The sequence below is a fragment of the Culex pipiens genome, chromosome 3 (genome assembly GCF_016801865.2).
Source record: "Culex pipiens pallens isolate TS chromosome 3, TS_CPP_V2, whole genome shotgun sequence".
Classification (NCBI taxonomy): domain Eukaryota; kingdom Metazoa; phylum Arthropoda; class Insecta; order Diptera; family Culicidae; genus Culex; species Culex pipiens.
The window spans coordinates 101,146,790-101,166,863 of record NC_068939.1 but is presented as its reverse complement, the minus strand read 5'-3'; the positions used below and the strand labels follow the sequence as shown (position 1 = coordinate 101,166,863).

At 36.9% G+C, this 20,074-nt stretch overlaps 3 protein-coding genes across 5 annotated transcripts; 2 read left to right on the top strand and 1 right to left on the bottom strand.

The window, feature by feature from the left end:
- Positions 1-13: 13 nt before the first annotated feature.
- Positions 14-2,435, bottom strand: LOC120418838 (farnesyl pyrophosphate synthase-like). Of its 3 annotated transcripts, XM_039581358.2 has the most exons (4): positions 1,879-2,435; positions 1,475-1,821; positions 1,138-1,364; positions 14-1,077 (listed from the first exon to the last, which is right to left on the bottom strand). In XM_039581358.2, the coding sequence occupies exons 1-4, from the start codon at positions 2,155-2,157 to the stop codon at positions 881-883; spliced, it is 1,050 nt and encodes a 349-aa protein (XP_039437292.1). In that variant the 5' UTR covers positions 2,158-2,435; the 3' UTR covers positions 14-880. The 3 variants fall into 3 exon arrangements, with proteins under 3 accessions (XP_039437292.1, XP_039437293.1, XP_039437294.1); XM_039581359.2 differs by having other exon boundaries at positions 936-1,364; XM_039581360.1 differs by lacking the exon at positions 1,138-1,364 and having other exon boundaries at positions 940-1,077.
- A 9,893-nt stretch (positions 2,436-12,328) lies between these two features.
- LOC120418840 (farnesyl pyrophosphate synthase-like) lies at positions 12,329-15,547 on the top strand. Its single transcript, XM_052709582.1, has 4 exons — positions 12,329-13,332; positions 13,390-13,736; positions 13,803-14,029; positions 14,088-15,547. Exons 1-4 carry the CDS (start codon positions 13,054-13,056, stop codon positions 14,282-14,284), a joined length of 1,050 nt encoding a protein of 349 aa, XP_052565542.1. The 5' UTR covers positions 12,329-13,053; the 3' UTR covers positions 14,285-15,547.
- A 213-nt stretch (positions 15,548-15,760) lies between these two features.
- Positions 15,761-17,196, top strand: LOC120418827 (farnesyl pyrophosphate synthase-like). The gene is made up of 4 exons (XM_039581344.2): positions 15,761-16,080; positions 16,159-16,505; positions 16,568-16,794; positions 16,852-17,196. The coding sequence occupies exons 1-4, from the start codon at positions 15,808-15,810 to the stop codon at positions 17,046-17,048; spliced, it is 1,044 nt and encodes a 347-aa protein (XP_039437278.1). The 5' UTR covers positions 15,761-15,807; the 3' UTR covers positions 17,049-17,196.
- Positions 17,197-20,074: the final 2,878 nt, after the last annotated feature.

The window sequence follows — 20,074 nt, the reverse complement described above, 5'->3', positions numbered from 1 at the left end:
GCAAATAACTCGCATAGGCATTTGGAAGGTGTTAGCTCTGCCGAGCTTCGGTGACCCATTTCTACGCTGGCTAGCCGAGCGCGAGGTCCCTCCGCTTTTATCGACAAGCCCCGCCCTAAAGAACGTTTGCACCAATCGGGTTCAAACGTTATTTAGAACTTCCGAACCCTTGTCAAATGGACAAGGACCCAGCGCGTATATAGTTTGATAGTAACAGTATTCCTAATTTCAGACGTCGCTCACCAAGCCGTGATGGCCTAGTGGTTAGCATTTTTGCTTACCAATCCAAAGGACGGGGGATCGAACCCCGACTCGGGCGACTTTGATTTTTCGTTCATGTTCAGAGTTTCAAGATTAATATTTCCTATACTTTCTCGTTGGGAGCAGATGGGAATCGAACCCAGGACCATTCGCTTAGAAAGCGAACACCGTAACCAGTCAGCCACGGCCGTTCACGTTTAAGTTATTTCTCTGACATCCTCCTATAGAGCTATCTAAGACCGATCTCACACACACTAGCACACCATTTGTTTTGCTGGCTGGTACAAAATTTAACCTAATTTTTTTTCGTGTACGTACACGCAATACATGCGCACGTAGATAACTCTATTATAAAAGTTACCACGAATAATGGCTACAATTAAAATCTAAAAATTAATTCGAGTTTTCTATCTGAAAATCTCTGGCATGACAGTTACATATAAATAAGACAACGAAAAATCCGAGGCCTTCGGATAATCGAGTCTGGACTGTATGTAAAAACATTGTAGTACTTCTTCTTTAATTGTTTCGCTACAGCAAAAACGCTTAAACAAATTTACCGAAGGATAAGTCTACTTGTTTTTGTAATTTATACAATCATATGTAATCCTAACACTCATCAAACATTTGCTTCATTGACATTTGAATTTGCAATTTTTGTATACACTGCGAATAGTGCCCGTTGCAATTTAAGTAGTTCAACTCTTTCGATATCAGCTTCTATCAATTTACATAATTCATGTTTACACTTGTTGTACTCTTCCTTTAATTGCAATGTTTTGTAAAGTTCTTTAATTTTGGCTACCTTTTCAGGATCTGTAATGAAGATAATTTAAAATTATTGTCAGTATATCGCCAAGGAATAGTGTTTCTTACCATCACAGCCATAGTTTTGTTTGAATAACTCTTTTTGTTCAGAACTTGCCTTTTCCAAACATTTGACCGCAAACCAGGAACATTTGCGTTCTTGAATATCGCTCTCTTCTTTTCCCACCCTCCCAGCGTCCCCAAACAAGTCCTGGTAATCGTTCATCATTTGATACAGCACTTGCATTTTTGAAGTAATTGTCTGCATTTTATCTACTGCATTTAGGTCAGTGATGCTTGAAAAATAATTGATGTCATTAATTTTCTGTTTCACTTATGATATTTAAGAGCAGAAGCGTAAATTTTAGTAGTACCTACTAATAAATAAATAAATTTAAATACTTACCCTGCAAGATTCATTCCCATCCTAATAGGCAATGTTATAATACATGAATCTAGGAGATTAGCAACTTGTTCATACGATGCCCTACTAAAGTTTTCAAAATCACCAACCTTGCTCAACGTGTCGATCAAAGTTTGGCCTGCGTTCAAAAAGAATAACTTTTCCAGTACGGCATCAATAATATCGCGATTGAATTTTGTATTCATGAGATAATGAATCGATTTGTCTATCAAAAGCCCATCAAAAGCGGCCGACAGTCCGACATCGCTTCTTCGATGCCAACAGGGCTTTCCATAACGAGTCTTGCTGTTATCCACAATGTCATCGAAGATCACGTGTGCATAACATAACTGAAGAATTAAAATACATACAATATCATTCAGAACTGTTCATATTACAAACCAAACCGTTTTTGAGCACCAATCCAAATAAAGCGCCTTCTCGATGTTATCCAACTTCATCGTTTCTTCGTCATCAGATAAATCTTTGAATATCTCGACAATATCCAACGGAAACATGATGTCTCTCGGGATATCACAGTACAACACAACATTCTCAAATCGTTTAGAAACTATTGATCCCCCAAACTGCTCAAGAATAGCCAACAACTCACTGCTAGCCTTTTTATAGACACGTTTTTTGATGTCTTCGTCACGTTCTTGACCTAATCTTCCGTTAACCAACATCCTTACTCTACTTTACAAAACGCTCTGGAACACAACTTATATACCATAACGGAGATATTTTAACTCACTTCCTAGATTGGATTAACTCTTTATACACAGTAACAACGTTTTGTAAACGATTTCAGCACCGTACCGGGGTTTTAGAGGCGACATAAACTAAGAAAAATATTTGAAAGGGCTTTATGAGAAAAAAATTCAAGTTCCTTAAAAAACTCGAATTTTAGGTAAACACAATCTAAGTTTTTTTTTTCTTCATATATTTAAGGTCGTATCGAGGTGCTCCGATTTGGATGAAACTTTCAGAGTTTTTTTTTTTTTTTTTTTTTTTTTAATTTATATTTATTCAAATTTCTTTTCCATGTACATTCATTCAGTTAAAATATTATTGAGTGTCCAATCATAAACGATGACTTTTCACCTCAATTTTAAATACTAGCAACTTTCATTTATTCATGAAATATTGTAGCTTTCGCTATTCAGTGATTTCAAATGTAGGAGGTCCTACATGTACAAAAGGGAAAAGGGATACCTTAAAACTAACTTATAAACTATATAAAGAGCGGATCAATGCAGCTGAAGACTGCAATGATTTTTGTCGAAATGCATCAATTATCTTATTGGACATAACATCCAAAGTGTCAACTTCGGCTAATTGATGAAGTTCACTGGTGCTGAACCAGGGAGGAAGTTTCAGAATCATTTTCAGAATTTTGTTCTGAATCCTCTGAAGTTTTTTCTTCCTGGTTAAGCAACAGCTTGTCCAGATCGGCACAGCATAAAGCATGGCAGGTCTGAAAATTTGTTTATAAATTAACAGTTTATTCTTGAGACAAAGTCTAGAATTCCTGTTTATTAGTGGATACAAACATTTAATATATTTGTTACATTTAACCTGGATACTTTCAATGTGATCCTTGTAAGTAAGGTTTTTGTCAAAAGCAAGTCCAAGATATTTCACTTGATCCTCCCACTTTAAATTTACCTCATTCATCTTTATAATGTGATGACTTTTTGGTTTAAGAAAATCAGCCCTTGGTTTGTGAGGGAAAATAATAAGTTGAGTTTTTGCAGCATTTGGAGTAATTTTCCATTCTTTCAAATAAGAATTGAAAATATCCAAGCTTTTTTGTAATCTTCTTGTGATGACACGAAGGCTTCTGCCTTTGGCGGAGATGCTTGTGTCATCAGCAAAAAGTGATTTCTGACATCCTGGGGGCAAATCAGGCAAGTCAGAAGTAAAAATATTGTATAAAATTGGACCCAAAATGCTTCCTTGAGGGACGCCAGCACGTACAGGTAGTTGATCAGATTTGCTATTCTGATAACATACCTGCAGAGTACGATCCGTCAAATAATTTTGAATAATTTTCACGATATAAATCGGAAAATTAAACCTTTTCAATTTCGCAATCAAACCTTTATGCCAAACACTGTCAAATGCTTTTTCTATGTCTAGAAGAGCAGCGCCAGTAGAATAGCCCTCAGATTTGTTGCTTCGAATTAAATTTGAAACTCTCAACAACTGATGAGTAGTTGAATGCCCAAGGCGAAATCCAAACTGCTCATCAGCGAAAATTGAATTTTCATTAATGTGCGTCATCATTCTATTAAGAATTATTCTTTCGAATAATTTACTAATAGATGAAAGCAAACTAATGGGCCGATAGCTTGAGGCTTCAGCAGGATTTTTATCCGGTTTCAAAATCGGAATTACTTTGGCATTTTTCCAACTACTGGGAAAATATGCCAAATCAAAACATTTGTTGAAAATTTTGACCAAGTAACTTAAAGTTGCTTCTGGTAATTTTTTAATTAAAATGTAAAAAATGCCATCCTCACCAGGGGCTTTCATATTTTTAAATTTTTTGATAATAGATTTTATTTCATTCAGATCCGTATTAAAAACTTCATCTGATGAAAATTCTTGTTCAACAATATTCTGAAATTCTATTGAAATTTGATTTTCAATAGGACTCAAAACATTCAAGTTGAAATTATGAGCACTCTCAAACTGCTGAGCAAGTTTTTGAGCTTTTTCCCCATTAGTTAATAGAATATTATCACCATCTTTTAAAGAAGGGATGGGTTTTTGAGGTTTCTTAAGAACCTTTGAAAGTTTCCAAAAAGGTTTGGAATAAGGTTTAATTTGTTCGACATCTCTTGCGAACTTTTCATTTCGCAGGAGAGTGAATCTGTGGTCAATAACCTTTTGCAAATCTTTTTGAATTCGCTTCAGTGCAGGATCACGAGAACGTTGATACTGTCTTCGGCGAACATTTTTCAGACGAATCAGAAGCTGAAGATCGTCATCAATAATGGGAGAATCAAATTTGACTTGGACTTTAGGAATAGCAATATTCCTAGCATCCAAAATTGCATTAGTTAAAGATTCCAAGGCTGAATCAATATCAGCTTTGGTTTCTAAAACAAAATCATGATTTAAATTATTCTCAATATGATGCTGATACCTGTCCCAATTAGCTTTGTGGTAATTAAACACAGAACTATTGGGTCTGGTAACTGCTTCATGAGAAAGTGAAAAAGTTACTGGAAGGTGATCAGAATCAAAATCAGCATGAGTCACTAAAGGACCACAATACTGACTTTGATTTGTCAAAACCAAATCAATTGTTGATGGATTTCTAACAGAAGAAAAGCAAGTTGGCCCATTCGGGTATAAAACCGAATAAAGACCAGAAGTGCAATCTCTGAACAGAATTTTACCATTGGAATTTACTTTTGAATTATTCCAAGATTGGTGTTTGGCATTAAAATCACCGATGATCAAAAATCGAGATCTATGCCGAGTAAGTTTATTCAAATCCCCTTTGAAATAATTTTTATTTTCCCCAGTGCATTGGAAAGGCAAATATGCAGCTGCAATCATAATTTTCCCAAAAGAAGTTTCAAGTTCAATGCCCAAACTTTCAATAACTTTTAACTTAAAGTCACGTAACGTGCTATAAGTCATACTACGGTGGATAACTATTGCAACTCCACCGCCATTTCGATTCATTCGGTTATTAGTTATAACTTTATAATCTGGATCACTTTTCAAATAAGTGCCAGTTTTTAAAAATGTTTCGGTTATAACAGCAACATGCACGTTATGAACTCGTAAAAAGTTGAAAAATTCATTTTCTTTCGCTTTTAAAGAGCGAGCATTAAAATTCATAATATTGATGGAATTACTTAGATCCATGATTAAACTTCAGGGTAAGAACAACATCATTCGCAAATTTTAATCCAATCTGGATAGCTTCAGGCAAGGCCGGAGTGACAGCAGGGAGAGGGGTCTCTCCTTGGGAATTAGGGCAGTTCTTGCCCGAGAAATCGCTCCTTAACGATGATGGCCCGCAGGCCAGAGCGCGGTAGGTCTTTTACGGTAAGACGCAACCGGAAAGCTTCACGGCATTCACACCGGCTGGGCCGACTCGTGTGCCCGATCCGATCGACCGCGTCGGTCGGAACTCAAAATGGCGGTTCCAAAGGCACGGATACCAACCACTCGCGTACAAATTGTACGTCTTTTACAAGGTCCTGGGAGGAAATCAGGGAATTAGTCCAGCCGTACTAACCATTTCTAGTCAGTAGGTTAAGTTAGCGTAAGATACCACCCCGACGATGGTCTCACCTGATTGACCTGGATCTAACACACAGGTTCTGGATCCACTTCTCACACTGGACTTTAAACTCCACTTTAACTTTTTGGTGTTGGGCACACGAACGCCTGGGACTAAGTGACCGGTGGCGGTCTTCAACATGTCCTCGAACCCTCCTTTTGGCTTTAGGTGCCACCCCCATACCCTTTCCACTTCTCCTTCTCATCACCAAGCGGGGCGAGAGATGTTGAAGATGCGTTCTGTGCTGTAACCCTTAACGGTATTGTTGTTGTTCTCGAAGACAAGTTGTACCCACTGTGTGTAACCCCGTTGTGTTGTTCAGTGTGTTAACAATTAGTAATCTCCTGCATGACTTTACCCTACTAATCTACTTTTAACAATATTTATTTATTTATTTATTTATTTATTTATTTATTTTATTTTATTTATTTATTTATTAAATTGATGTATATTGCTTTCAAAAGCTAAACCCTACTAACATGTAACACAAATGACCATAGAAAATACTGGTACAAATAACATTTACACATTAAAAAGAAGAAAACCTGAGGAAATTGTAACAGTTGGTTACAGCCTCCAACACCAATACTCCCATAGGTCTCCCATAGGGAATTTCATGGACTATAAGCTTACGGTATTATGTTCTAGAAAAATCGTCAAACTATGAGAAAAACTGCGATTGGCCAAAAAGCTAATACCGTAAGCTTATAGTCCATGAAATTCCCTAACTTTTGACCTATGGGAGTATGGGTGTTGGAGGCTGTTGGGAAAAGTTATTAAGGTTTTAAAAAAATCCATTTTTAACAGTAATTTGCAAAAGCTATGAGAAAAAGTCAAACCAATCCTGGATGTCTATGGCACATTTTGAAGTGCTTCAAAAGACCTTTCGAATGCATCTAAGAGAGTTGGAATTGATGAAGTTTTACGGAAATGCGAGCAATTTTAAGATTTTTCATGTTTTTTGGACCTCAAACTTCAAAGTCCGTTTTACCCCACTTACCTTTGTCGTAGAGGGCTCATATTTGGCATGAGTTCATCTCATGTATAGACAAACAAACCCTGAAAGTTTCATCCAAATCGGAGCTCCTCGATACGACCTGTTTCACATCGGTGAAAAACTCGCTCTTAACACTTTTACGAAATGGATGATTTTAATAATAGCTTTTGAATATTTAGGTTGATGTATTGCATTTTTTTTGTCTTGAACTATTAATTTTGAAGATGTTTTTATGTACATGTACTGCATCCAACCAACTTATTTGCATCTAGGGGAAATTCTCGTAGGGTAGGTTATCCATTAGTGGACCCCTTTCCTATAGTGGACCCTCTGAAGGGTTTTTGATGAAAAATTCAATAAAATCACAATTTCTAGCGTGTTGTTCTACAAATCTTTTGTTTGGCATGATCAACATCATTTGAAACTATGTTGACTGACATTGAATTGTCCTTTTCACCAAAATAAGTGTTTTGAGTTTGACATCTGAAATCAGCCATGGCCACTAGCAATTTCACAACAAAACTGCATTCATATTTTATGATTGAATTAACTATCTAATCATTTTTTGACTGATTAATTAACTTTAGCAAGTCGGAATAATGTTAGTTTAAGGAATTTTACTAAAATAAAGCGAATTAAAAAATTAGGGGGGTCCAATATAGGACAACGAAAAACCGGACTGTTTTAAAAGTGGACCCATGTTGATTTAACCTTCACAAATGAAGAAAACTGTGTATTTAAGCAAAAGTTTCTATTAAACATACAATAAGTGCTTGTTGTAATCAACCCAAACGCATATTTTTTTCAATTATGAGTATAAATATAACTGTTTTCATGTTAAAAGTACCAAAAATGCTGAAGCCGTAATAGTTTATAATAAATCAAACGGTGGTTTTTAAACGTTTTCTCTAATATTCTTCAGAAATAAATGTGTTGAAATGCCTGTTAGGTTTTTTTTTTGTTGTTTATAGCCAAATTTGTAAACAAAACATATTTGTTTATGATGAAAAGTGAGCAAAATCCATCTTTTATTAATTATATCTATCATTAGACCTACATCAAATATCGGTTAAATTTGGTATAAAAATAACAGTTTGCCTATAGTTAGTGGACCCACAATCGGATTATGGACCCGGGTCCACTATAGGAAAAGGGGGTCCATAACATGCAAAAAAAATGTTTTTCAAATGGCTATTTTTCTGCTTAAAAACAAATACCTGATGAAAGAAATAGTGAAAATTGTTCAGAAGACTACAGATTTCATTGTTTTGTACGAAGGGTTATGAAAAAGTGCTTAAAATATTGAAAATTTGAAAAAAATGTGCTTTGGCTCTACTACCTTTTTGAAGCAATCGGTTCGTATACTATCGCTTAATAAACGCTCCAAGTTTCAACTGATTTGGTTACACCAGTAAAGATACAGTAATTTATGTAAACAAAAATCTGAAAAGCACGTGTGTTTCGAAAGTAAAACTGTACACTTGTGAAAAAAGTATGCACGATTTTGATGATAAATTGGTCTATGTCACAAGTGTGTATTGTGATATCCGGGAAACGGAAGTGCGTTCCCAAAATCCGGTTAAAGTATCTTGTAGTGTTTGTTAAGTATAGCAAAACGTCATCATTAACTAATTTTCGACCAAAATGGTATATGTAACAAGATAGCACACAGCAGACGATATTGTAAAAACAAGTCATCCAACAGTGTTTCTTGTTCGAGGGAATCGTTTTGATATGCTAAAATATTTGAAGTAGAGATTTTCAAATATTTAGGTACTTTTCGAGCAATTCCAGCAAAAATATTAAAAAGTTAATTTTTCGAGACGAAATTATTGGCCAAAAACGTACCTTAACTTTAGACAGCTGCCAAAATAACAGGATTTTTTCTAGGAACGAGATTTTTTCAGCGAAGTCATCTTAAGATGTCCCATACACAACCATTTTGACAGAATTTAATTTCATTGAGAAGAACCTGAGAAATTGTCAAATCCCTAAAAACTCATTTTGACCCTATCTCATCCCCCAGACCCAATGCAGATTGATTTACACGACAGCGAGTGAGACAGCACGACAAGTCGTTGGACCTGTCACTATGATCATCAGGACTTCAGCTGAAATTTGGTGAGATCTTTCCAAAACAAACGAATAACAAAAATCTGCCTACTAAATACGCGCTGATTTCTCGTCCACGGATAAGAAATCGGAAGTTCTAAATAACGTTTGAATCCGATTGATGCAAACGTTCTTTAGGGCGGGGCTTGTAGCCTGCGTAGAAATGGGTCACCGAAGCTCGGCAGAGCTAACACCCTCCAAATGCCTATGCGAGTTATTTGCATGTATAGAATATTAACCTAAAATACATGGAAACAACTCAATTTGTAAGAAAGGACCGCGTGGTCCCGTTTAGTTGGTTGCACACTAGGGTGGGTACGTTTTTCAAAAAGTTCTCGGATCAAGTTTTAGTATGGTTCCCCTTGTAGGGCATGCCCATAGGGACTTTCATGCCAAATATCAGCTCATTTGGTTGTAAACTGGCTGCGCGCATCAGGGTTAAAGTTTACATGGGAATTACTATGGGAAATTGGAACTTTTTGTTCAAACGCTCCTATAGGTCTGGGAAAATCACGCGCCAACTTCTGGTATGGTCAGGCCTATGGGGAATGGTCTGGAGAACACTTTTTCCGAAGAGAGCATATGGATTCGTTGTCCCTAGACCTGGCGCATCGGCAAACAATCCGATGTCTCCGAAATCAACGGTTTTCCCTCAAAAAGCATCAAATTTTCCTTAGTATGCTATGAAAACATGATGAACATCGCGACGCCATACGTCTGGCAGCTACCACGTGGTTGAATTATTTGCAAAAAAATACAAATTCGCTATGCAAAGATTTTGAATTCGACTAAATAATATCAGGATTACTCGAAATGATCATTTTCTAGTTAAAAAAAGGTTTGCAATTAAATATTCCATACGTTTCTCACCCACGTGGTAGCTGTCTGACATATGGCGTCGCGGTGTTCATCAAGCTTTCATAGCATGCTAAGGAAAATTTGATGCTTTTTGAGGGAAAACCGTTGATTCCGGAGACATCGGATTGTTTGCTGATGCGCCAGGTCTAGGGACAACGAATCCATATGCTCTCTTCGGGAAAAGTGTTCTCCAGACCATTCCCCATAGGCCTAACCATACCAGAAGTTGGCGCGTGATTTTCCCAGACCTGTAGGAGCGTTTGAACAAAAAGTTCCAATTTTCCATAGTAATTCCCATGCAAACTTTAACACTGATGCGCGCAGCCAGTTTACAACCAAATGAGCTGATATTTGGCATGAAAGTCCCTATGGGCATGCCCTACAAGGGGAACCATACTAAAACTTGATCCGAGAACTTTTTGAACAACGTACCCACCCTATTGCACACACATACATCTCATCCCCCAGACCCAATGCACAGTGGGAAAAAAGGACCCAAAAAATAACCGCAACAAGATTTCGCGCAAAACATCGATTGCTATACACCAAAAGCTTCGTTTTTGCACCAGGAATAATAATCCGATGAAAAATCGCACTGCTCGGACCGGTGGCCGGAGTACAGGCCACCGGAAGATCCGGATTTTTGGAAAAAGTGTCAGATTATTCCAATTGTGAACAGTCACGCAAAACAATCCTAGAATAATATTATATACCATAAGACCCATCGGAACCGGTTCCACCGTTCTCCGGTGGCCACATCCGGAACCGCATTAGGAAACAGCGTAAACTAGTCATGCGACGTATCACACTTCTTGATTTTGGATGGGGACATGAGTTATACACTCCTCTCTTAAAAACATGAAGTTTGATATGTCGGAAGAGTGGTTTCAGGAATTTGCCAAATATGATCTTCGGATGTGGCCACCGGAGAACCTGAAAACCGGTCACCGGAGGTCTAGCCTGTGCAATGTCACCCCCACTGACGGAATGTTTTGTGTTGTCACCTTAATGTAAATAAAAAATAACTTCAAATTATTGTCAGTCAACTACACAGGATTTAGATAATGTTCTAATCGCTAGTCAACAAAAGGAAAGGTCGGTCAATTGAAGAATGCAAGGGGTTTCCAGCATCAAGGATTACTGACCAGTCTAAATGGAATTACCAGGATTACTGGCAATATGTCATGAATTACTTTGATTTCCCAGAATTACTTGGGATTTCCAGAAATCACTTTATAAAAAATAACTTGGAATTACTGCCTAGCTTCCAGCTAATTGAGAAAAGTCTTTGGAATTGGATCGAATGACAGTTGTCAAACGCACAAAACCACGTGCTTGGCAATAGTGCACAAAATTCCCGGGATTTTTATATGTTGTACGGGGGATTCCCGGAACTAAACAAAAATCTTAATTTGGCCTGGAAATAACATTAGCATTACAATCAATATGTTTAAGCTTTTCTAAAATTTTACATAAATTGGTACCATTTTATTTGTTGTCATTTTTGTTTTTTATACATCTTAAACCAATTTTTAAGCTGTTTTAGTCATGTCATATAGAAATAATTAAAAAATAAATATTTATAAAATACTTATTTCATTTGAATTAGAAATGTGGTGCATATAAAATTAAAAGCACAACAGAGAACAGCAAAAATTTGTTTAAGCTATCTTAAAACTGCTATCCTTGTTTAGATTGATATTTTTAGTATTGAGCTAATTCTATAAATTCAAAGCTTGAAAAGCATAACAAATATAAAAAAACATAGATTTTATGACTTTTTCAAAATCTTCCCGGGAATAAATAAATATTTTTCCCGTTTTCCGGGAAACCCAAAACCAAATTGGACGTCCTGCTTGAAAATCATCGAAAAATTGGGTAAATATCAACATCTGTTTGACAACTGATTTTGACGTTTGAGTGCATTTAAAATTCAAAGCACAACAAAGAACAAAAAAAAGCTTTAAAACTATCTAAAAGTGCTATCCTATTAATAGTATTGAGCTAAAAGTATGATTTTAAAAACATAACAAATATAAATAAAACATAGATTTTATGACGCTTTCAAAAATTTCCCGGGAATAAATAATATATTTTTTCTGCTTTCCGGGAAACTTGGACGCCCTACTTGGAAATCGTCGAATAATGGGGTAAATATCAACATCAGTTCGACAACTGATTTTGACGTTTTAGTTGTTTTTCGTCAGAATACATTTAAATTAGAGAGCTTCCAAATTTGCGGACAATTCGAATCCGCTCTGTACTTCTTACAACCATAAAAGGCATCAAGAAAAGCAAAATGCATTCTGCCGATTTACTTGAATTGATGGGAAATACACGAATTACTTTGTAAGTATGGAATTACTCGAAATACTACGGAATTACTAGGTAATTCCAGAATTACAGGAATTACTGCAGAATTGCGGAGCAATTCTGGAATTACTGAATTACTTACTCAAAATCCGAATGATTCCGTACTAGCTATAACTTTGAATTCTTACATGAAAATTAATAGGCAATAAATAGAATCATAAAAGGTTTATCGACATTATCTTTTTAACAGTTGTTTTTCAATATTTTATTATTTTCTGAAGTATGTTTTCACAAACAAGAATCATGGAATTACCAGGATTACTGGGATTATTAGGAATTACCAGGATTACTCTGGAATTACTCAGTAAACCCGGAATTACAGAATTACTTGCTCAAATTCCAAGTAATTCCGGATTAGTGACCAGTCTGACACGATGCTGGAAACCCCTTGGAAGAATGTTGGGTTCAGAGGAAACATACAACAAAAAGCTGTTGTTCACAAAAAGCAATGCTTGTAACGTTGCAATGTCAAGGTTATTTCAGATGTGGTTGCTGATATTTAAGATTGTGGTGCAAAAAGTGTGCACTGGCCAACTTAAGTGACGTAGCTTTTTTGGAGGGATGTAATACGAGTAGAAAAATTTTCGGTTTGCAACCAAAGAAAGTGACTGAGGATTGTTAATTGAAAATATTTAGCTACGTCATTTCTAAATGGTACCTAGGTATCAGCTGTGGGGAGCCCCAAATTTAATGGAAATAATTCAAAGTCAAGACGAGTTGCTTGTAGTGATTCAGCTGGATTTCCAATTTATAACATTTATAAAAGATGATTTATTAGTAGTTAGCACGTTAGTTTGAGTGTTTTTGGTGTGTAACATACACGAATTAAATCACTGATCAATGCCACAACAAATTAAAAACTCCACCATGATGGTATATAAGCTTGAATCCAATGCGTTTTGTTAATCATTACAAAAATAGTTAACTACGAACATGTCGGATAAAGTAATCTTAGGCCACGAACGTGACGAAGACATCAAAAAACGTGTCTATAAAAAGGCTAGCAGTGAGTTGTTGGCTATTCTTGAGCAGTTTGGGGGATCAATGGTTTCTAAACGATTTGAAAATGTTGTGTTGTACTGTGATATCCCGAGAGACATCATGTTTCCGTTGGATATTGTCGAGATATTCAAAGATTTATCTGATGACGAAGAAACGATGAATTTGGATAACATCGAGAAGGCGCTTTATTTGGATTGGTGCTCAAAAACGGTTTGGTTTATAACATGACTAGTGTTTTATGATATTGTATGTATTTTAATTCTTCAGTTATGTTATGCACACGTGATCTTCGATGACATTGTGGATAACAGCAAGACTCGTTATGGAAAGCCCTGTTGGCATCGAAGAAGCGATGTCGGACTGTCGGCCGTTTTTGACGGTCTTTTGATAGACAAATCGATTCATTATCTCATGAATACAAAATTCAATCGCGATATTATTGATGCCGTACTGGAAAAGTTATTCTTCTTGGACGCAGGTCAGACATTAAACGATATGTTGAGCAAAGTTCATGATTCAGATAGCTTCAATCGAGCATCGTATGAGAAAATGGTATATCTTCAAGATTCCACGATAATTACATTGCCTATGAGGCTGGCAATGTGTCTCGCAGGGTAAGTAAATTTTTTGCTCCAAGGCGACACATTCTAGAAGTTTAAAAAACGATTGCCATTATTCAGCATCGCGGATCAGAATGCAGTAAATCAAATGCAAACCATCATAGCAAAGGTGGAAGTGTTGTTTCAAATGATGAACGACTATCAGGACCTGTTTGGGGACGCCGAACTGTTGGGAAAGGAAGAGAGCGATATTCAGGAACGCAAATGTTCCTGGTTTGCGGTCAAATGTTTGGAAAAGACGAATCCTGAACAGAAAGAGTTATTCAAGCAAAACTATGGTTCTGAGGGTAAGACACGCCTTTTGCTGAAAGTTTTTTCGAATTATTACAAAAATCTAAATTACAGATCCTGAAAAAGTTGCTACAATTAAAGAACTTTATACTACCTTGCAATTGAAGGAAGAGTACAACAAGTGTAAAAATGAACTGAGTAAAGAGATTGAAGCTGATATCGAAAGAGTTGAACTTGGGAAATTGCAACGGGCACTTTTTGCTGTGTATAAAAAAATTGCGAATTCAAATGATAACCAAGCACACGTATGATTTCTACTAGGCTGTGAAGTATTTTCACTTTCAAATCAGTCTTTTACTTTTATAATTATTTATATTGATAGAAAAATCAACAATTTAGACTTTTGTTATGCCTCTCATTATATTTAAACTAAAACTTTAAATTAAGGGGTGGTGAACCGCTTAACGTGAGCGATGACATCAGCCTTCTAAAACTTATTATTGATAGTTATAGGTCAAACAGCATACGACAGTTTCAATAAAAAAAAGCAAACAAACAGTACGCCCCTTCTGTTCTCTGCAAAATAGGAAAAAATTAATGTTTTTTTTTAATCTAACTGGATCGAAAAATTCTATTTATTGAATGTTTAGCCGTATTTGGAATTGTTGTCGGAGTGAGAGACGGAAACGTTGGAGTCATCTGGTCGTCGTGGAGTGTAACTAAACCCTTCAGAAGACAAAGTTGAAGTAGTTTCCAGATTTCATTTAAATCACTTAAGGTGAAGCCGTTGATCATTTTCGAAGAAAATTGATCATCACTATAAAATATTCTGTATTAAATTCAATTTAAAGAATTTCTGCACCAAAATGAATCAGCATGTGCCGGTTGTTGCCTTCTTGAAGCCACTGAAGGAATTTTTGATCTTAATCAATTGTGCTTCAAAATTTATATAATTTTGTGGCACAGTCATTGACGTCCTAGTTGGCAATCATTAATTAATGAAGATTTCCATAACTTTACAAGGATCCCATCGTTACCAAAAGGAATCAGCATGTGTAGGGCACTATTCTTAACAACCTGTAGAAGGATTTTTGTCAAAATATTGAAAGCAACGCAAAATTTGTAACTTTGAACGAAAAATCATGACATTGATGGAAGTCTTCACGTTAAAGTTGAATTCTTGAAACTTATAGCCATATTAAGGAGAAATTTTTTGAAATATGTTCAGTTTTATGCAACTTGTGTCGGAATAAATGCCAAAACACACGACTTGAATTCCAATTTAAAAATATTCTCTGCAAAAAATATTGTCGAAAAGCTGAAAAATATCCTAAAATTTTTCTTTTTTGACTTTGTTGATCAGTTGTTGAGATACAGCCTTTTGAAGCCAGATTTTTTTTTGAAAAATAAGTTTTTTTCGGTGTCATGTAATTGGCTCTCATTTTTTAAATTAAATCTAATTTGATCATTTAAAAGTCCATTTTAACTGACCAGCCCGCAACATTACATAGAGCTTTGAATGGAAAAATTAAAGATGAAAAATGGCTTTTTTGGACATGCCTGGACAAAGTAAATAAAAAATTTCGAAAAGTTGCGAATTTGAAGTAAATTTCTCAGTTGAAAAAGATACCGAGCTCCGTAGTACTGTTTATGATAACAATATAAAAGTGACATAATAAAAAAATCAGGCAAAATTGTTGTACTTAAAATTCATTTGCGAAGATCCCTAGAGAATTGTAGGAATAAGGTCTCACCGGTTTAAATCTCTCTGTAACTATACCGTATATAAGCGCTTGCAAGATTTGTTCTATGAAACTTTAGTATAATAAACACGATGGATAAAGAAAGTTTGCACGAACGTTACGAAGAACTTAGAGAGCTCGTTTTTAAAGAGTCCAGCCTTGAATTGCTAGGTGTTCTGGAGGAGTTAGGTGGATCGATTGTTTCAAAAAGGTTCGAAAGTGTTTTACAATATAGTGATGCTCGAAAAACTCGCATATTTCCTTTGGATATTGTTTCTATTTTCAACGAGCTTGCTGAAGACGAAGATAAGAAGGATTTGAGTAAAATTAAAACGGCTCACTTTTTGAATTGGTGTGGTCATGTGGTTTGTAGCTCTTCTAGTTTACATGTTTTGTTAGAGTTAACGTATTTGATTGTGAATTGTGATTGATTTTTTTTGTAGCTATGTTGGGCCCATTTGATCATTGATGATGTAATTGATAATGGCCAAACAAGATATGGAAGGGCCTGCTGGCACCGAAAAAACAATGTTGGTTTATCTGCAATTAACGATGCACTTTTATTGGACAAATCAGTAACGTATCTTATGAGTAAAAAGTTGGAAAAGGAATTTCAAGATATTCTGCATGAACAAATGTTGTGTTTATGTGCTGGTCAAACTTTGAACGATTTATTGAGTAAGATCTCGGATCTTCACAAAATTAATGGAGCTGTATATGAGAAAATGTGTACAGTCCAGAACTCATCACTTGTAACATTTCCGTTCATGCTAGGAATGCAACTTGCAGGGTATGTTATTTTAAAATTGTATGTGCAGGAAACGTTATTGAGGCATACATAATTTTTTGTAGGAAAGCAAATAAGATATCAGATGATCGAATTAAACCTGTGTTATTGAAAATAGCAGTATTATTACAAATGCTGAACGATTATCAAGATTTGTACGTAGACTCAAAACTTTTGGGGAAAGACGGAACGGATATTCAACAACGAAAATGCACGTGGTTTGCAGCCAACTTCTTGGAAAAGGCATTCCCAGAAAAGAGGGAATCTTTTAAACGTATTTATGGTTCGGAAGGTGTGATGCACATTTAAATTATATTCTTCTGTAAGCTTATTGATATTTTTATTACAGATCCCGATAGAGTCACTGATGTAGAAGCCCTTTATTCAAGTTTGCAGATGAAGGAAGAATTTGACAAACACAAAAATGATCTGTGTGCAATAATTGATACCGAAATCGCAAGCATCAAGGATGCAAAATTTCGACATGCCTTGTATTCAGTTTACCAGAAATCGATTGGAGCAAAAATAGAAGAAGCGCATTTTTGATAAGATATTTTAAGGAATGCGGTGTTGATTCTTTTAGAAGCATTTCAAATAAATCCGATTGTTCTCCTGTTCATTTTCGACTTGATTTGTAGGTAGGATTCTAACGGTTGGATAAATCAATAAATTGAAAGTGAATTGAGAACAATAATCTGTATGTGTATAATTTGACCTGGTTTCTAGATATTTTCTTGCTACTGGATTATTCATAATAATGGTATAGTCACCCGTTTGAAAAAAAAAGTCAACATTATGTATGAAGCGCCTTTGACCCCCTTCCCCCAACCGCGTTACGCAATAAATGAACGCTTCCTACGTAATATTGAAAAAACGTGCATGATGCTTGAAATTTAATTTTTCACTTAAAAACAAACTGTTTTGCATCAGGGTCGTTCATAACTTAACCTTCCTAAGGTGTTAGGGTCTATATGACCCAGACGGCTTATAAAATGTGCTGTAACTTTTATTCATTCTTACTTACAGACTTGAAACTTTCTGACTTTTCCTAACTTTTTAAAATAAACATTTTGCAACCGGAAGCAACCTCCAGCGCCACCTAGAAAGGGCGCTACAAAAAAACTTACGTTAAAGGTGTTAAGGGGTCTATATGACCCCGGAATTAAAAAAGCTGGCAAAAATCCATTTTGCAACCGATTTTCGTTCTTTTGGACGCAAATGAAAGGTATGGATGTCTAGAAAGGCACCTGTGCTATGCGGACCCGATTTGGCCACTTTGGTTCCTGGGAATCGATTCCAAAGGAACAAATTTTCCGGCAAACCGGCTTTCATAAGTTTTATTAGATTTAGCTATGGATTAATGCATAATAAACTATATATAATCTCTAAAAATACGAGTCATACGCTCCGGAACAGGTTGCATGCCATTTGGATCATATCTGGCCACTCTGGAACCGGTTCCGGATACCCTGGAAGTGGCCAGATTGCTATTTTGGTAAAAGAGTATCGTGCGACATATCAAACTTCATGGAATTACATGCCATGGACACTGGAACCAGCAAAAAGACAATTTGACCATATCTGGCCACTATGGAACCGGTTCCGGATACCCTGGAAGTGGCCAGATTACTATTTTGGTAAAAGCCTATCGTGCGACATATCAAACTTCATGGAATTACATGCCATGGACACTGGAACCAGCAAAAAGACAATTGGGCCATATCTGGCCACTCTGGAACCGGTTCCGGATACCCTGGAAGTGGCCAGATTACTATTTTGGTAAAAGCCTATCGTGCGACATATTAAACTTCATAGAATTACATGCCATGGACACTGGAACCAGCCAAAAGACAATTTGACCATATCTGGCCACTATGGAACCGGTTCCGGATACCCTGGAAGTGGCCAGATTGCTATTTTGGTAAAAGCCTATCGTGCGACATATCAAACTTCATGGAATAACATGCCATGCACGCTGGAACCAGCAAAAAGCAAACTGGACCATATCTGGCCACTCCGGAACCGATTCCGGATACACTGGAAGTGGCCAAATGAGTTCCGGATACCCTGGAAGTGGCCAGATTGCTATTTTGGTAAAAGCCTAGCGTGCGGCATATCAAACTTCATGGAATTACATGCCATGCACGCTGGAACTAGTAAAAAGCCAACTGGACCATATCTGGCCACCATTTTACTGATTCCAATGTGCATGGCTTGTTATTCCATGAAGTTTGATATGTCGCACGATAGGCTTTTACCAAAATAGCAATCTGGCCACTTCCAGGGTATCCGGAACCGGTTCCATAGTGGCCAGATATCGCCCAATTGTCTTTTTGCTGGTTCCAGTGTCCATGGCATGTAATTCCATGAAGTTTAATATGTCGCACGATAGGCTTTTACCAAAATAGCAATCTGGCCCCTTCCAGGGTATCCGGAACCGGTTCCATAGTGGCCAGATATGGTCAAATTGTCTTTTGGCTGGTTCCAGTGTCCATGGCATGTAATTCTATGAAGTTTGATATGTCGCACGATAGGCTTTTACCAAAATAGCAATCTGGCCATTTCCAGGGTATCCGGAACCGGTTCCAGAGTGGCCAGATATGGCCCAATTGTCTTTTGGCTGGTTCCAGTGTCCATGGCATGTAATTCCATGAAGTTTAATATGTCGCACGATAGGCTTTTACCAAAATAGCAATCTGGCCACTTCCAGGGTATCCGGAACCGGTTCCATAGTGGCCAGATATGGTCCAATTGTCTTTTGGCTAGTTCCAGTGTCCATGGCATGTAATTCTATGAAGTTTGATATGTCACACGATAGGCTTTTACCAAAATAGCAATCTGGCCCCTTCCAGGGTATCCGGAACCGGTTCCATAGTGGCCAGATATGGTCAAATTGTCTTTTGGCTGGTTCCAGTGTCCATGGCATGTAATTCTATGAAGTTTGATATGTCGCACGATAGGCTTTTACCAAAATAGCAATCTGGCTATTTCCAGGGTATCCGGAACCGGTTCCAGAGTGGCCAGATATGGCCCAATTGTCTTTTGGCTGGTTCCAGTGTCCATGGCATGTAATTCCATGAAGTTTAATATGTCGCACGATAGGCTTTTACCAAAATAGCAATCTGGCCACTTCCAGGGTATCCGGAACCGGTTCCATAGTGGCCAGATATGGTCCAATTGTCTTTTGGCTAGTTCCAGTGTCCATGGCATGTAATTCTATGAAGTTTGATATGTCACACGATAGGCTTTTACCAAAATAGCAATCTGGCCCCTTCCAGGGTATCCGGAACCGGTTCCATAGTGGCCAGATATGGTCAAATTGTCTTTTGGCTGGTTCCAGTGTCCATGGCATGTAATTCTATGAAGTTTGATATGTCGCACGATAGGCTTTTACCAAAATAGCAATCTGGCCATTTCCAGGGTATCCGGAACCGGTTCCAGAGTGGCCAGATATGGCCCAATTGTCTTTTGGCAGGTTCCAGTGTCCATGGCATGTAATTCCATGAAGTTTAATATGTCGCACGATAGGCTTTTACCAAAATAGCAATCTGGCCACTTCCAGGGTATCCGGA

What these genes read in the sequence shown, in the direction of transcription:
- LOC120418827 (XM_039581344.2), top strand. Translation starts at nt 15,808, where the DNA reads ATGGATAAAGAAAGTTTGCACGAACGTTACGAAGAACTTAGAGAGCTC. An exon ending in CTAGGAATGCAACTTGCAGG is followed by an intron (nt 16,506 to 16,567) that starts GTATGTTATTTT and finishes AATTTTTTGTAG; the next exon opens with GAAAGCAAATAAGATATCAG. An exon ending in ACGTATTTATGGTTCGGAAG is followed by an intron (nt 16,795 to 16,851) that starts GTGTGATGCACA and finishes TTTTTATTACAG; the next exon opens with ATCCCGATAGAGTCACTGAT.
- LOC120418840 (XM_052709582.1), top strand. Translation starts at nt 13,054, where the DNA reads ATGTCGGATAAAGTAATCTTAGGCCACGAACGTGACGAAGACATCAAA. An exon ending in TGGATTGGTGCTCAAAAACG is followed by an intron (nt 13,333 to 13,389) that starts GTTTGGTTTATA and finishes TTAATTCTTCAG; the next exon opens with TTATGTTATGCACACGTGAT. An exon ending in CTGGCAATGTGTCTCGCAGG is followed by an intron (nt 13,737 to 13,802) that starts GTAAGTAAATTT and finishes GCCATTATTCAG; the next exon opens with CATCGCGGATCAGAATGCAG.
- LOC120418838 (XM_039581358.2), bottom strand. Translation starts at nt 2,157, where the DNA reads ATGTTGGTTAACGGAAGATTAGGTCAAGAACGTGACGAAGACATCAAA. An exon ending in ATGGGAATGAATCTTGCAGG is followed by an intron (nt 1,365 to 1,474) that starts GTAAGTATTTAA and finishes TTATTTTTCAAG; the next exon opens with CATCACTGACCTAAATGCAG. An exon ending in ACAAAACTATGGCTGTGATG is followed by an intron (nt 1,078 to 1,137) that starts GTAAGAAACACT and finishes TCTTCATTACAG; the next exon opens with ATCCTGAAAAGGTAGCCAAA.